Source organism: Silene latifolia, chromosome 11 (genome assembly GCF_048544455.1).
Source record: "Silene latifolia isolate original U9 population chromosome 11, ASM4854445v1, whole genome shotgun sequence".
Taxonomy (NCBI): domain Eukaryota; kingdom Viridiplantae; phylum Streptophyta; class Magnoliopsida; order Caryophyllales; family Caryophyllaceae; genus Silene; species Silene latifolia.
This window is the reverse complement of record NC_133536.1, coordinates 10,802,204-10,816,458: the sequence shown is the minus strand read 5'-3', so window position 1 is coordinate 10,816,458 and position 14,255 is coordinate 10,802,204. Positions and strand designations below refer to the sequence as shown.

At 35.9% G+C, this 14,255-nt stretch overlaps 1 protein-coding gene across 2 annotated transcripts; it reads left to right on the top strand.

Moving 5' to 3' along the window:
* Window positions 1-1,212: 1,212 nt before the first annotated feature.
* Window positions 1,213-13,129, top strand: LOC141610987 (putative disease resistance protein RGA1). Of its 2 annotated transcripts, none has more exons than XM_074429338.1 (5): window positions 1,213-1,551; window positions 2,542-2,775; window positions 3,485-3,703; window positions 7,133-11,189; window positions 13,107-13,129. In XM_074429338.1, the coding sequence occupies exon 4, from the start codon at window positions 7,837-7,839 to the stop codon at window positions 10,258-10,260; it is 2,424 nt and encodes an 807-aa protein (XP_074285439.1). In that variant the 5' UTR covers window positions 1,213-1,551; window positions 2,542-2,775; window positions 3,485-3,703; window positions 7,133-7,836; the 3' UTR covers window positions 10,261-11,189; window positions 13,107-13,129. The 2 variants fall into 2 exon arrangements, 1 of the variants encoding a protein (XP_074285439.1); XR_012528470.1 differs by lacking the exons at window positions 1,213-1,551; window positions 2,542-2,775; window positions 7,133-11,189; window positions 13,107-13,129 and adding exons at window positions 5,616-5,699; window positions 5,836-5,910; window positions 6,003-6,088; window positions 6,235-7,121 and having other exon boundaries at window positions 2,896-5,494.
* Window positions 13,130-14,255: the final 1,126 nt, after the last annotated feature.

The following is a 14,255-nucleotide window of genomic DNA, read 5'->3' as shown; positions in this document are numbered from 1 at the left end:
ATAATAATAAAATTACATAATTACGAGAAAGAATTACATTTAATTACGGGATTGAATTACATATAATGCGAATAAATTACATGCATAATTTTTAAAAACTAGATAGTGAGATATATTTTTTTAAAAAAATATCCTTTGTTATTTCCTCTTAAACCATTGCATGTGAACACGTATTTGTAATAAGTTTAAACATTAATTATGTAGATCGCTGATTTAGACCAACTAGATAAGTACAATAGAAATGCAAAAAAAAAAAAAAAAAAATACATCCAAAAACATTAATACCGGCCTAAATATATACCCGTGCAATTTTGCACGGGTTTAAAACTAGTTACCTTTAAAACGAAATATATGATGGAACATCATATGTACTAGTGAAGGAAAAAAAAATCGTGATTATAGGTGCACAAATAAAAATAAATTTAAAAAATGTTAAGAATATAAGAAACACAAGTTAGAAGAAGAAGAAAAAAAAAAAAATTAAGACGGAGGTATTGTGGATAATATCCCAAATTCAAATCCCCCTTATATCAATAGCGTATAGTCTATTGTAATGTAAAATAAAATTGAAGGATAAAAAAGTTCTCAACTAACTTGTCTTTCACTTACTAGCTTTTTATTACGGTTAGAGGTGACAATCGGGTCGGCTTTGGGTCGGGTCACGTCGAATCGGGTCATATCGGGTTCGGATCATATTGGGTCAACATACCTTTTTGGGTCGAGTCGGGTTGGGTTCGTGTCGGGTCATTTCGGGTCAAATGACGTATCGGGTCGGGCCGGGTTTGGGTCGGGTCATTATCGGGTCTGGTAACTTAATCGCATTACTACAGTTTTTTACCATTAAATTTAGTTTTTAACCAATTATTTGGTTTAATTACTTCATTACTAAGTCAAACATATCAATCTAAACAAAAAATCACTTTCATTTTGATCAAAATTACGCTTAATAATTTTCGTGTCATCAATTTAATCGTGTCACCACCGGGTCAGGTCAATATCGGGCCGGGTTTGGGCTGGGTTCGGGTCGTTGATGATCTGGTCGTGTCGAGTTACGGATCGTCATCGGTCGGGTCAATTTCGAGTTGCAATATTTTCGGGTCCTGTCAGATCGGATTTGCTCGGGTGCGAATCGGGTCACTCGGGTCGGATCAAACTTATCAGCTCTAATTACGGCTATGGTTTACTTCTCTATTGTCAAAACTTCCACACAACACAAGCTTGTTAAAATTTTGGTCAAAAAAATTACTTTTACTTTTGTTCGATAAACTAAGCTAAATGGATAGTCTTCGGACTTCGGGCATACAAAATTTTCGGGTTTACCTATATACGTGAGTAACGTGACCCGTGAATCCGTGATCAGAGATTAATTCACTATTGTCGATGATTTACCTAATTTAATTTGGGAAGTTGGAGATGGAAAATTACTCGTGGACTTGTGGTCATGATCATGCCATCAAAAAAGTGCAGGGAATCAAAAACAAGGAAAGAGAGATCATTTCATATAGACGAAGTAAATCCAGTTAAGATCATGTCCAGAATTTAATTACTGTGGTAATTCTTTTCCCCTTATCTAATTTTATTGTTTTGCCGTCTTCATTCATTTCTCTAATTTCGGTACTTTTTTTTGACTATTTTGCCCCTCTTATTTCGTTTACGGCTTTACCTCATTACTGTGGTAATTCTTTTCCCCTTATCTTTACTGATTGTGAAGTTGTGAACAAGTCTAAAAATGATGAGTAGTGACGGTACACATGCACACTCTCAAAAAGGAGAGAGGGGATAAGGTGGGCGACTTCCCGCGTTCCCACTTGCCTCTCAATGGACATTTTGTGAGAGAAAACGGTATCCGTCACAAGCTTGTGACGGATATCGCCCGTGAGATTTTGTGAAAAATGAAAGGAGGAATTTCCGACACCATTATTCATGTTGCAAGACATGCAAGTTCATTATTGTACGTTTGGTCGGTTATTGTGGTGTAAAAGTATAAAGTGTGTCTGTCAAATAATTGTACTCAACAATTACTTAAGCCATCTCAGCTGGAATCCAAACTTTGGGTTGATTATCGGATAAACTACTTTTATCAAATAAGCTAGTTAAAATCTCATCCGAAAATGAGTCTTTGGCTCCGTTTGACACGACAGTTTAGGTAGGTTATTTGATCAAAGTAGCTTATTTGACCAAAATTTCAGCTACCTGATTTTTTTTGCACGTGTTTGACAAGTAGCTTTTTTTTGCACGTGTTTGACAAGTAGCTTATTTGGTCAAATAAGTTATCTCAAATGAAATGCTACCTAGAGTAGCATTTGTGATTTTAGGTGCCTAAAATAAATTATCTTCAATTTATTACCCTTTCAATCTATAATATTAAATAATTATCATATTCTTTTACGTCATTTTACCAAAAATCAACTATCTTTCAGCTAGTTTGCCAAACATTTTTTTATAATCAATTACCTTATCAACTCGTACTTTTGAGCTACCTTATCAGTTACCTTTTTAGATTTCAGTTAATTTTTCAGGTTTCGGGTATTTTTTTTCCAGGTTTCAGCTAATTTTTACCAAACAAAACCTTTGTATTTTCAAATTATCTCTTAGCGAGACCCGTGACAAGGAAATTCTCTATTAATGATGATGGACACCTCAATTTACAAAAAAAAAAAAAATACTTTCTTAATTAATTTGGGAAGTAGATACCAATGTGGCGATGACAAATGAGGAGTAAAAGTTGTATAGGAGCAATTGAGTTGAGATCAAGTCAAGACTTTAATTACTGTGGTAATTCTTTTACCCTTATCTAATTTTATTGTTTTGCCGTTTACATTTCACTCATTTTGCTACGTTTTTGACTTTAATTCACTGTCTTTAATCATATACATTAGTTTCACTGAAATTTCAAAATCAAATTGAATGTATGAAACACGAGCAAGTACCTTTAATCATGTATTGTACTCAACAATTACTTCTGCTTCATATATCTTGGATCTCAATTGCTACTATATTACTTTATTCCTACATTATTGACGTTTTTTAACGTCAAAAGTGCATTTGGAACCATGCGACAACCAAAACATAAATGGTAGATACCTTGGTGCTAACGACCCTAAATGTTATACTCCCTAATAAAAACCTGGACCGGACCGTTGTCATTCAGTCTATTCATCGGCGCGTAATTTTCCAGAGATTTGGTCTCCGCTCCGGCCTTGAAAATCACTTCTTAGTTACGAAAAGTGGCATGAGTGTATGACCCTATAACCGGACCGATTAAAGGAAACTAATAATTGCACTTGACTGTTACAATTACTTCATAAATCTGACATCTCAACTGCTACTTCATTATTAATTCATCTCAAATTCATCCGTTTTATACAAACATCATTCAACAAAATTCAGAAATAGAATTCAATTCCCAGTCATGGATTTGTCAACAACATTGTCTTTAGTTCAAACTATACTTACTGCTATCCAAACTTTGGGTCTGATTCAGGGCTCCTCCATTTTTAACTGCGATTCCGAGCTTGATGATCTTAAAGACACAGTCGAACATGTCAGAGCTGTACTTATGGACGCTGATGCCAAGCAGGACTCGCTTAACTTCCAGGAGCAGAAGTATGTCCAAGACCTCAGAGATGCTGTTTACGACGCCGATGATGTGTTAGATGAGTTCCTAACCCTAGTTAAGCAAAAGCAACTCAAAAACAACAAGGTGACTTCTTTCTTTTCTCGGTTTAAGATTCTTACACACAATACCACGATGGCCAGGGAGGGGAGATAACTCTGCCTTGTGTGATCTCCCCAATCTTGTCACTTTAAAGATCGAAGATTGCAGTGAGTTGCTCTATCTGCCTTGGCAGATTGCGAAACTGCCCCACCTTAAAACGTTGCAAATTTCAGGATTATTGAATGCGGAGTATATAGTAGGTGCTGACTCAAAAGCACCTGTGTTGGGTGAAGGATCATCCTTCTTTGCCAGCCTAGAAAACCTCTATATTTATAAATTGCCTAAGTTAAAAGGATGGTGGTGGAGATCAGTAACAGGGTTGCAAGTGGTCAACCCTGATAACGGTGAGAGCAGCAGAAAAGCAAATATAGAATGGCTATCATCTCCTTGTATACCTCTACTAAAGAATCTCACGATAAAACATTGCATAAAGATGATGTTTGTTCCTTTATGTCCACGACTTGAATATCTCCAAATTTATGACTCCAGGAAATATCTCTGGTGGAAAGATGCGCGGGGTAAACCTCGTAATCAGGCATCATTGTTGTCGCTACCGTCAGATCCCAAATCAAAGATACTAAGAATCGACAACTTGGAGTTGCTCAAATCAATACCAATCGAGTACTCTCAGTTTCTTGTAGAGATAAATATAAGGAGAGAGGCGAGAATGAAGAGCATGGGAGAAGTGAATGAGTTTCCGGCCTGTTTGTTGTCATTCCTGCAAACCCTACTGATCGAAAGTTGCCAAAAGCTTATGAGCGTGGGAGGATGGTTGGAGCATCTGTCTGCCTTGGAGTATTTGCGGATATCCTACTGTCCAAAAGTGGAGTTGGGTGGGATGTCATGGGATAACCTTGCTGCTACCCTTCAATACTTGTATTTGGTGGGATTTAAAGAGATGGAGGAATTGCCAGAGGGGTTACAGTACTGCACTTCCCTCCGATGTCTTTCCATCGGGTATTGTCCCAAACTGAAATCCGTGCCAAAATGGATACACAAACTCACTTCTCTCCAGTATCTCAGTCTTGTGCAGTGTACCAAGCTCAAGGAAAAATGCCAACAACCGAATGGGGAGTACTGGCCCCTCATCCGATAGGATATAATATGATATTCCATCATCCTATCAATATGTTGTTTACATATTCATTATCAATAGCGTTGTATAAGAACAATTCCCTACTTATATTCTTCTCATTATAAATTTCATAATTGGGCACGTTGCATGCAATCCAGGAGCAATTAGTGACTCGCCAGTTTAGCAGTTTTAGAGCGAATAGAAACAATATATAGCAATTCTCCAAAATCTGTAAGAACATCTTCACAGTCGAAGGCTTGTATATAGAAAGTTATCTTCTAAATTTTCCTGCGAATCATTTTACTTCATCACAGTCTTTCCCCCGCATGTTGAAATGAAGTGTAGGGGATGGATGGATGGATGGATGGATATTGCCGTTCTCATTCGTCATTTTGCTTATGGACTATTTCATCCTATAGGGATAAATCTATCATTTTACTTCATCGCAGTCTACTGCAAACTGTGAGTCATTTAAGTGTTTGTGTTTGGAAATCGGAATCTATTTGTTCGACTATTTTGAGATGTCTGTAGTATTACGATTATTGGCATGTCATTAAACTATAATGGTTATGTGAAGGTGTCGCGGTTAAGGAAGGAGAGCCATGTAAGCCTCAAACTAAGGAGCCTAACATTCTGAATTTATGTGATTGTTGTGATGTGAAGACGGGGATGTTCCAACTTCCAATAGCTAAAGGAGAATGGTGGTTACTGTGCTTGAGTCCTCTCTTTGTGCTTTTTGTGTAAATTTTGGTATGATCTTAAAGTGTGTGCTCTCAGGGCAACTTGCTGCTCTGATTTTTAATCCTTCTGCTGTAAAACCAGAGGAGGAGAACAAGCCCACAACTGACGAGAAAAATAACAGTGACGGAGATACCGATGACTGATGATGACGCTGAATCGGATGAGGTATATGCGTATATTTTAGTTTATTTTCCTGGTTGGGTAAGGACTTGCCCTGTTTTCCATGTTGTGAACATGATTGGCTTATTGATTTTGCCATATAAGTTTTGGAAAAGCATATTTACTGAATATGCATTTGCAGGTGACACGCATGAGACACGGTGATGAGATGACGAGGATGAGATGCGGAAGACTTAGGCACGAGAAACCCGCCAATGTAATATTGCATTCAAATAAATTGTTTTCCTTTTGTTCTCATAGTAGTCATTTGTTTTGAATGTTGAAAATTGCCATCTTTGCTGTTTTTAGGCTAATGTTGCCAAAAAAATGACACATTGCTGATGCGAAGACACGCGAGTCCAACAAGGCAACGTTAGCTACACCTCAGGATAGAGGTGACATTACTTCTCTATACCTCTTACTCTTTTGGGTTTTCTTCTCAGGCATTGATGGAGGAGGAACTGTGGTAAATGGTAATTCCAATTTAATGGTTTTGGCCTAACATTGAATGTCGAGGTCTCATAGCAGACTGTTTGTCCAGGTTGCTACTCCGTATCCAACAATCAAATATGGAAAGACTGGAGTTGGGGCCAAAACTCCCACGTCCAGTGGTGGCAATGTTTCATGCGTTCTTGCAAAAAGTAAGCGATGTTCCCCTCTGATTATTCCATCAACTCTCTAATAAGAAAGTCTAACCGTCGTAGACCATATAAAAGATCCATATATTATTACCACAAATACACTATACAACCAACATTATACAACCATAACAAATCTAACCAAGCTTATGTGTTTTTTTTTCGAGTTTTATAATTTTTGATTTATAATTAAATTTTTTGATGTCAAAATTAAAATCTAATTGAGCTTATATATATTATTCTTGAGTTTTACTCCCTCTATTTTTCTATATATGACTTTCTCACATTTCGAGACACACACTTCTCTCTTCAATATCTCTCAAATTATATGCTTAAATATAGTGATATGTATACTCATATGAAAGAGTTTTTCATAAGGAATTTAATGGTATAATTTTTTTAATTTTTTACCAAATATATTTTTGTAAATATTAAAGTCAAAGGCTTGCCTCGAAAAAGCAAAACGTCATATATTAAAAAATGGAGGGAGTATTATAATTTTTTAAAACCAATATTTTTATAATGTAACTCAGATCCTGTTAAAGAAAGCTCGTAATGTATAGGTCTAAGCTCAAAAAATTCATTATATACCCTAAACAGTTATTTTTTCGATTTATGCACAATTTTTGTTGAAGAACAATTTTATACTCCATTATTCATGTTGCATTTATGGGTTTATGGACATGACTCAAATAATTGCGCTCAATTATTACTTTATTACTCAAATCACAAATATTCATTGTTATATACCAAAGTCAACTGAATTTAAGAAAAGCAACAAGATGTGCTGTAAACAACAAGGTGACTTCCTTCTTTTCTCGGTTTAAGATTCTTACACACAATCTCTCTAGTAAAGTTAAAACGGTTAATGATAAGTTGGATAAAATTGCCTCTAAAATTGAGAAGTTTAGTTTTAAGATTGAGTGTAAGCCTGTGAAATTTACAAAGGAGGAGACATCTTCTTTTATATGTGATGATGAAATCATTGGGAGGGAAGAAGATGTGGAGAAGATTGTAGGTGTGTTGTTGGGTTCTCATAATGTAGATCACCCAAATGTTTCTTTGCTTTCCATTATGGGTATGGGAGGTTTGGGAAAAACCGCTCTTGCCAAACTTGTGTATAACCATCCTAGGATCACTGAGGCATTCCCACTAAAGAGGTGGACATGCATTGCTGATCAGGATCAAAAACAATTGGACTTAAAAGGGCATTTAGGAAAGGTTGTTAAAGGATCATCTGTTGGTGATGAAACGACTTTGGAGGACATACATCATGAAGTTAAGAGGCAATTGGGAGGGCAAAAGTATTTACTCGTGTTAGATGACGTGTGGACTGAAAGTTATGAGGAATGGCAGAAGTTCGAAGGGTATTTGAAGGTAGGAGGAAGGGGGAGTTGGATAATTGTAACTACGCGCTCGAATATAACTGCCCAAATGATCGGACGTGATGGAGTGCATGTGTTGCAAGGTTTGTCGAACCGAAGTCTTGGGATTTGTTTGAAAGGATGGCGTTTCAAGCAGAAGCAAGAGATGATCAATTGGTTAAACTTGGCAAAACGATTGTTAAAAAGTGTACCAATGTCCCGCTTGCTATTAGAGTAGTAGGTAGTCTTTTGCGTGGTCAATCCAAGTCTAAATGGCTATCATTCCACGACAAAGGGTTAAACTCTCTTGGTGAAAGTAATGAAACAATGACCTCCATATTGAAGCTAAGTTACGATCAACTTGACCCTTCATTGAAGGCTTGTTTTGCGTACTGTGCTATCTTTCCCAAGGATTGGGAGATTAGTAAGCAAATATTGATTCAGCTTTGGATGGCACATGGTTACATTAACTCAGAGAATTTGGGCGAGGACTACTTTCTTATATTGCTTCAGAGGTGTTTTTTTCAAGATATATACGAGGATGAATTTTGGGGAATTGAGTCGTTTAAGATACATGATCTCTTGCATGATATTGCTGAAAAGGTAGCAGGTGAAGAAATTTGTAGGTTCAATTCTGATAGATCTAATGTGGGTAAAAGAGTTCGCCATCTCTCTCTCGTGGGTAAGTCTTACGCACAACATATCTTCAATAATACTCAAATTCGTACGTGCCTTTTTATTAAGGATATTAACACGGCGAGTAGAGTGAACCAATTACTAGCAAGTAAATCAATACCAAAATGGAGATGCTTAAGGTCATTAGATTTGAGTTATTCAAAGGCCAAAAGTTTACCAAAATCAATAGGTCAACTGTTGCATCTGAGGAGTTTAGACCTTTCATTCAGTCGCCATCTAAAAGTTCTTCCTAAATCAATAACAGAGCTAGTAAATCTCCAAACTTTGAATTTACAGTCTTGCACTAGTTTAAAACAACTGCCAGATGATGTGAGCAAGCTAGTTGATCTATCTACCTTAGATATAGTTCGCTGTGATGCACTGAGATATGTGCCAATGCCGGCAGGCATAGGTATGTTGACCAATCTACAAACTCTATGCCAATTTGTGGTTGGTGCTCGACCAAGTTCAACTTCAAAGCAATGTTTTAATGGGTTGGATGAGCTACAACACCTGAACAAATTAAAAGGGAGTTTAGAAATTCAAATAGCAGTACTTAAAAATGCAAAATTTGTTAAGGAAGAACATGGCGGCGGAGCCTATTTAAGGAGTAAGGAACATCTACATACGATTATTTTTAATTTTAAATGTGGAGAGGAGTATGGAAGCAAGGAGTCCGATCAAGCATTGCTGGAAGAGATGCAGCCGCATCATGATCTCAAGAAATTGGAGGTGAGAGGGTATCAGGGTGAGACAATACCGAGATGGCCAGGGAGAGGAGATAACTCGGCGTTGTTTGATCTCCCTAATCTTGTCACTTTGGAGATCGAAGATTGCAGTAATCTGCTTTATCTGCCTGTGCAAATTGGGATTCTTCCCCACCTCAAAACGCTAACTATTTCAAATTTGTTGAATGTGAAGTACGTGGCGGATGCGGACTATGAAAAACTTGTCTCGGGTGAAGGATCGTCTTTTTTTGCCAGCCTTGAAAAGCTCTATATTTCTGGGTTGCCTGAGTTAAAAGGGTGGTGCCGGAGATCAGAATCGAGCTCGCATGTGGTCAACCCTAATGAAGATGGGAGTATCCAAGAAGCACAACTAGCATGGGTATCATCTCCATGTTTTCCTCTACTTAAGAATCTCACCCTAACACAATGCGAAAAAATGATGTTTATTCCTTTATGCCCGCGACTCCAACATCTCAGAATAGATGATTCCAAGAGACGTCTGGTGTTGGAAAATTACCATCTGCCGTCATCGTCAGCCTCATATTCCATATTGAAAAGGCTGCTAATCAGCAACTTGGAGTGGCTGAAATCAATGCCAATGGAGTACTCTCAGTTCCTTACAGAGATAGTTATATTCCGTGAGAAGAGATCGGAGAGCTTGGGAGAAGTAAAAGAGTTATTTCCAGCTAGTTTATTGTCTTCCCTGCGAGGCCTACACATCGTAGATTGCCCAAAACTTAAGAGCGTGGGAGGATGGTTGGATCATCTTTCTACCTTGGAGACTTTGTATCTACAAGAGTGTCCAAAAGCGGTGTTGGGTGGGATGAGCATCCCATGGCATAGCCTTGCTGGCAGCCTTCAATCCTTGTTTTTGATTGAATTTCAAGAGATGGAGGAATTGCCAGAGGGGATACAGTACTGCACTTCCCTCCGATCTCTTTACATTGTGAGTTGGCCCAAACTTAAAATCCTGCCAAAATGGATGCCCAAACTCACGTCTCTCCAGAATTTCGAGCTGTTGAAGTGTTCCGAGAGTCTAAAGGAAAGATGCCAACAACCGAATGGGGAGGACTGGCCCCTCATCCGACACATCTCAATACTTGAAGTTATGTCGTCTACCATGGTAGAGAATAGGTTTATGAGACGATTTAGATATTATTGATTAAGATATTATTTTCTATGATATTCTATTTTAAATGGGCTATCTGATAGTTTCTTGTAGCTTTAGCACCATGGCTGATCACGAATTCTATTTTATGAGACGGTTTAGATATTATTAATTTTTTTTTCTTCCTGAACCATTTTAACCAGAAATATATGTATTATTTCTATGTAGATGTAGTAGTCTTTTTTTTTCAAGACAAAGGGATGTAGTAGTCTTTGCTCACGCATAAGTTATGTGGCTCCCCTGTCTCGGTTTCTGTCAGCTGCGTGCTTTTCAGTATTTGGCTCTAGTAGGCGTTTTAATTATGTATGGGGTAATTTTCTATAACGAATGTCATCGTAAACAAATTGCTAGAAACATTGGACGTAAGTAGAAGTCCGTACCCTGTAATATTTTTCAGGTTTTCTGATGTGATGTTCCAGTTGCCAAGGAGAACGGTAGTTACTGTGCTTGAGTATTCTCTTTGTGATTTTTTGTAATTTTGGTATCATGTTAAAGTGCTTATGCTCTTAGGACCCGGTATTGATGCAAAGACACCGCGTCCGAGAAGGCAAGGAAACCTGCACCTCAGGAAACAGGTGACATTACTCTTCTTTGCCGCTATGCTGTTTTGGCTTTTATCTCAGGTAATTGATGGAGGTTTGAACTGTGGACTGTGTTCAATCCAACTTTATGTTACTATGACTCGGCAGCAAGTATCTGATGTGACATGAAGGCGATTTTATGTTTCACATTACACATTTTTCTCATTATGCTAGCTTATGGTTATTTTGCCCCCATTCCGGTTCACAGTTTTGCCTCATTTCTGTAATCGTAGTACTCAACTACTCGTATAGATAATACTTTTAGGGAAAATTGAACCAACTAATCAATTCACGGTTTTGTTCTGATCTTTGATTTCAATGGTTTCATTTGAAAATTAACTAGTCTTAAACCCGTGCAAATTGCACGGGTTATTTACACGGGTAGGCTTTTAAAAATTTGCTACTAAAAGAAAATGTAAATATTAGAGATTAGTTTGTACACTAATTATTATTGCCTTCTAAATTTAATTATCTTTAGAAATAAATTTTTAAAGTGAAGCAGTAAAATTACTCTTCTTTTTTGGTACAAATTTAATTTGCGAATGTAATAATTGTGTTATAAAGTCATATTTAAGACTTTGGATTGATTGGATTGGAATATAAATTTTGTCAGCTGAAGTTGAGTTTTTACTATGTCTTGTTACTTGGGCGACATTAAAAACGTTTGCCTTGTACAAATTAGTGGAAATGCATGGATTTGAATAATTGCACACTCGTACAAATTGTTAAACCCAGTTTTCATTTAGTGAACCCCGTGCATATTTAAAGAGAAATTTTGGAACCATAGTTCATTAAGTACAAATCTTTAATTAGTAATACAGGATAAAAGGAAAATTTGACACGTGCACGTTTAAATCGATATGATCAAATTAATAAATATATTTAAATCTGTAAAATTAACATATAATATAAATATATAATAACTAAAAGTAAACGATAATGTTACATACTTCTACTTAAATAAATAATCATTCATATTCAAACGACTATCTAAACAAACAATTAAAATATATTAGTTTAAAACCTCTTTATAAATAAAAACATTACAAAGGCGAGGTCAAATTGCACGGATATACTATTTTAAATATTATTATTATTTAGAAGGGAGTAAAAAAGATGAATATGTTTTGTATCAAATCATTAAAATTTTAGATTTGAATTTTTGAAATTAAGAGAATGTAAATATCGAATATAACAAAGTGTGGTATTTTAACAAAAGCATATCGTTAATGTGTAGAAATATATCCACAATCTTTTTAGCAATTGGCTATCTAAATGAATTAATACTACACTTAACCAAATCTAGGCCCTTTTCTCCAACACAAATTCTCATTTAAGACATACATTATTCATCTTAAGTTTAAAGCAGGTCAAATAACTGCCACTTTCATAGATAAGACAAAAATAAAATACGTAGATATTAATAAAAGACTTGTCTTTATCCATGAAACTGACTTCTATTTGATCCGTTTTAAACCTATGACGGATATATCTGCCTAAGAGACTTATTATTCTCTAACCAAAGACCATCACTTATAACCAAAGTCCAATTGATACCTAAATTATCTTGTCCCTATTCCTTGACCATCACTTATTTGTTTTACACTTTTCTATTTAATTTTAACCTACTGTTAATAACTTATACGGAGTATTATTTTTTCATTTCATATAAATTTAACATTTTTAAATATTTTAGCCTTATTTAAAAAGTTGTTTATGTGAATATTTTACTCATAATTTTGTAGATATAATATCATGCAGTAATGCTGTGAATAATTTACTCACAAATTTAACTATGCTAATATCTTACTCATAAATTTGTTTATGTGAATAATTTCTAAAAAAAATTGTTTCATTTTTATGTCATTATTATTTAGTTGTATTTTCTATTCTTCAAGTCTTTTTTTTCCCACAAATTAGTAAGGGCTATTTAACAGATTTGAGTATTTACCGCTGTTTTTATTAAGTTCATGTCATTGTATATTAAATTTGTAGATTATATTTTTCAGCAGGTGATTTTGTTATTTATGTATTTTTTATCATAATCAAGTTAACAATATATATTTGTTAATATTAAAATTTTTGTTATATTAATAGTGAGCAATTTACATCATACGGCAGACTATTTTATCAAATTCATTCCCCTAAATAAAATGTGAGAATAGAACATGGGTGGGCCCCTTTATAAAAAAGATTAAAATTTGCACTTTCAACCACAGGCTGACACATTAGCACTGTGGTTGTTCTTTTAATAAATAGGATAAGAGTATCGATTTCCATAATATGTATAACATTGAAGAAAGACGATGCCGTAAATCGTAATGAATAAAGATGATAGATTTCAGGGTGTACTTGTTAGACTGAGAGGATCTAAGCTAATGGTATGTTATAGAGCTGGCAAGTCTGACCCGACCTGAACCGATTGCTACTTGATTAATTTAGTTCGATGTTACCATTATTCAACCGAGCTTGTTAAATTAAGATTATTTATGATCTCACTATAGCTAGGAGAAGAATGGAGTTGGAAACTTGGTAGATAGTAGGGAATGAGATTCTAGGGGGTTGAATTGAGTTAGAATCCATTGGGTATGTAACTCCATATTCCATAACACTCAACCAAACCCTCCCTATTGGTTGGAAATAATTCTTAAACCAACTCGTGTTTCCATCTTGTTAGACTTTCCTAATTGTGAATATTTGTATTAGATTAGGAAAACGATTACTTCTGTAAATATTGTATTTCCTTGTTATTTTAGGAAATTAGAACTCTGCAAAGGATGTCCGACGGGCCGTTTTTCAATTAGGGGCACTTAAATCACCCGGCACTGATGGCTTTCCGGCTCTGTTCTACAACGATGTTCTACAACGATGCTGGTTTACAATTAAACATGATGTTATCAATGTCGTCCTAAGTGTGCTTAATAGGGGTCATATTTTAAAGGAGCTTAATCGTACTTTCATTGTTCTAATCCCAAAGTGCGCTAATCCTGAAAAAGTTGGAGAGTATCGTCCCATTAGTCTCTGCAATGTTATTATGAAGATTATTACGAAATGTATCACTAATCGACTCACCCGAGTGATGAGATATCTGGTTGATGACTTTCAAAATGCCTTCGTTTCAGGACGACAAATTTGTGACAATGTGCTTATTGCTAATGAAGCTATTGAGAATATTCATAAACATAAATATGGGAAATCTGGTAGATTTGCTTTTAAAGCTGATATAAGCAAAGCATATGACCGTATACGATGGGACTTTCTCCAAGCTACGCTTTATCGCTATGGTTTTCCTCCTAATCTTATCAAGTTGATTATGAACTGTGTATCGTCTGTTTCCTATGAAGTTCTGTTTAATGGCGCTCCGCTAAAACAGTTCAGTCCGTTGTGCGGGTTACGTCAAGGCGATCC

What these genes read in the sequence shown, in the direction of transcription:
- LOC141610987 (XM_074429338.1), top strand. Translation starts at nt 7,837, where the DNA reads ATGGCGTTTCAAGCAGAAGCAAGAGATGATCAATTGGTTAAACTTGGC.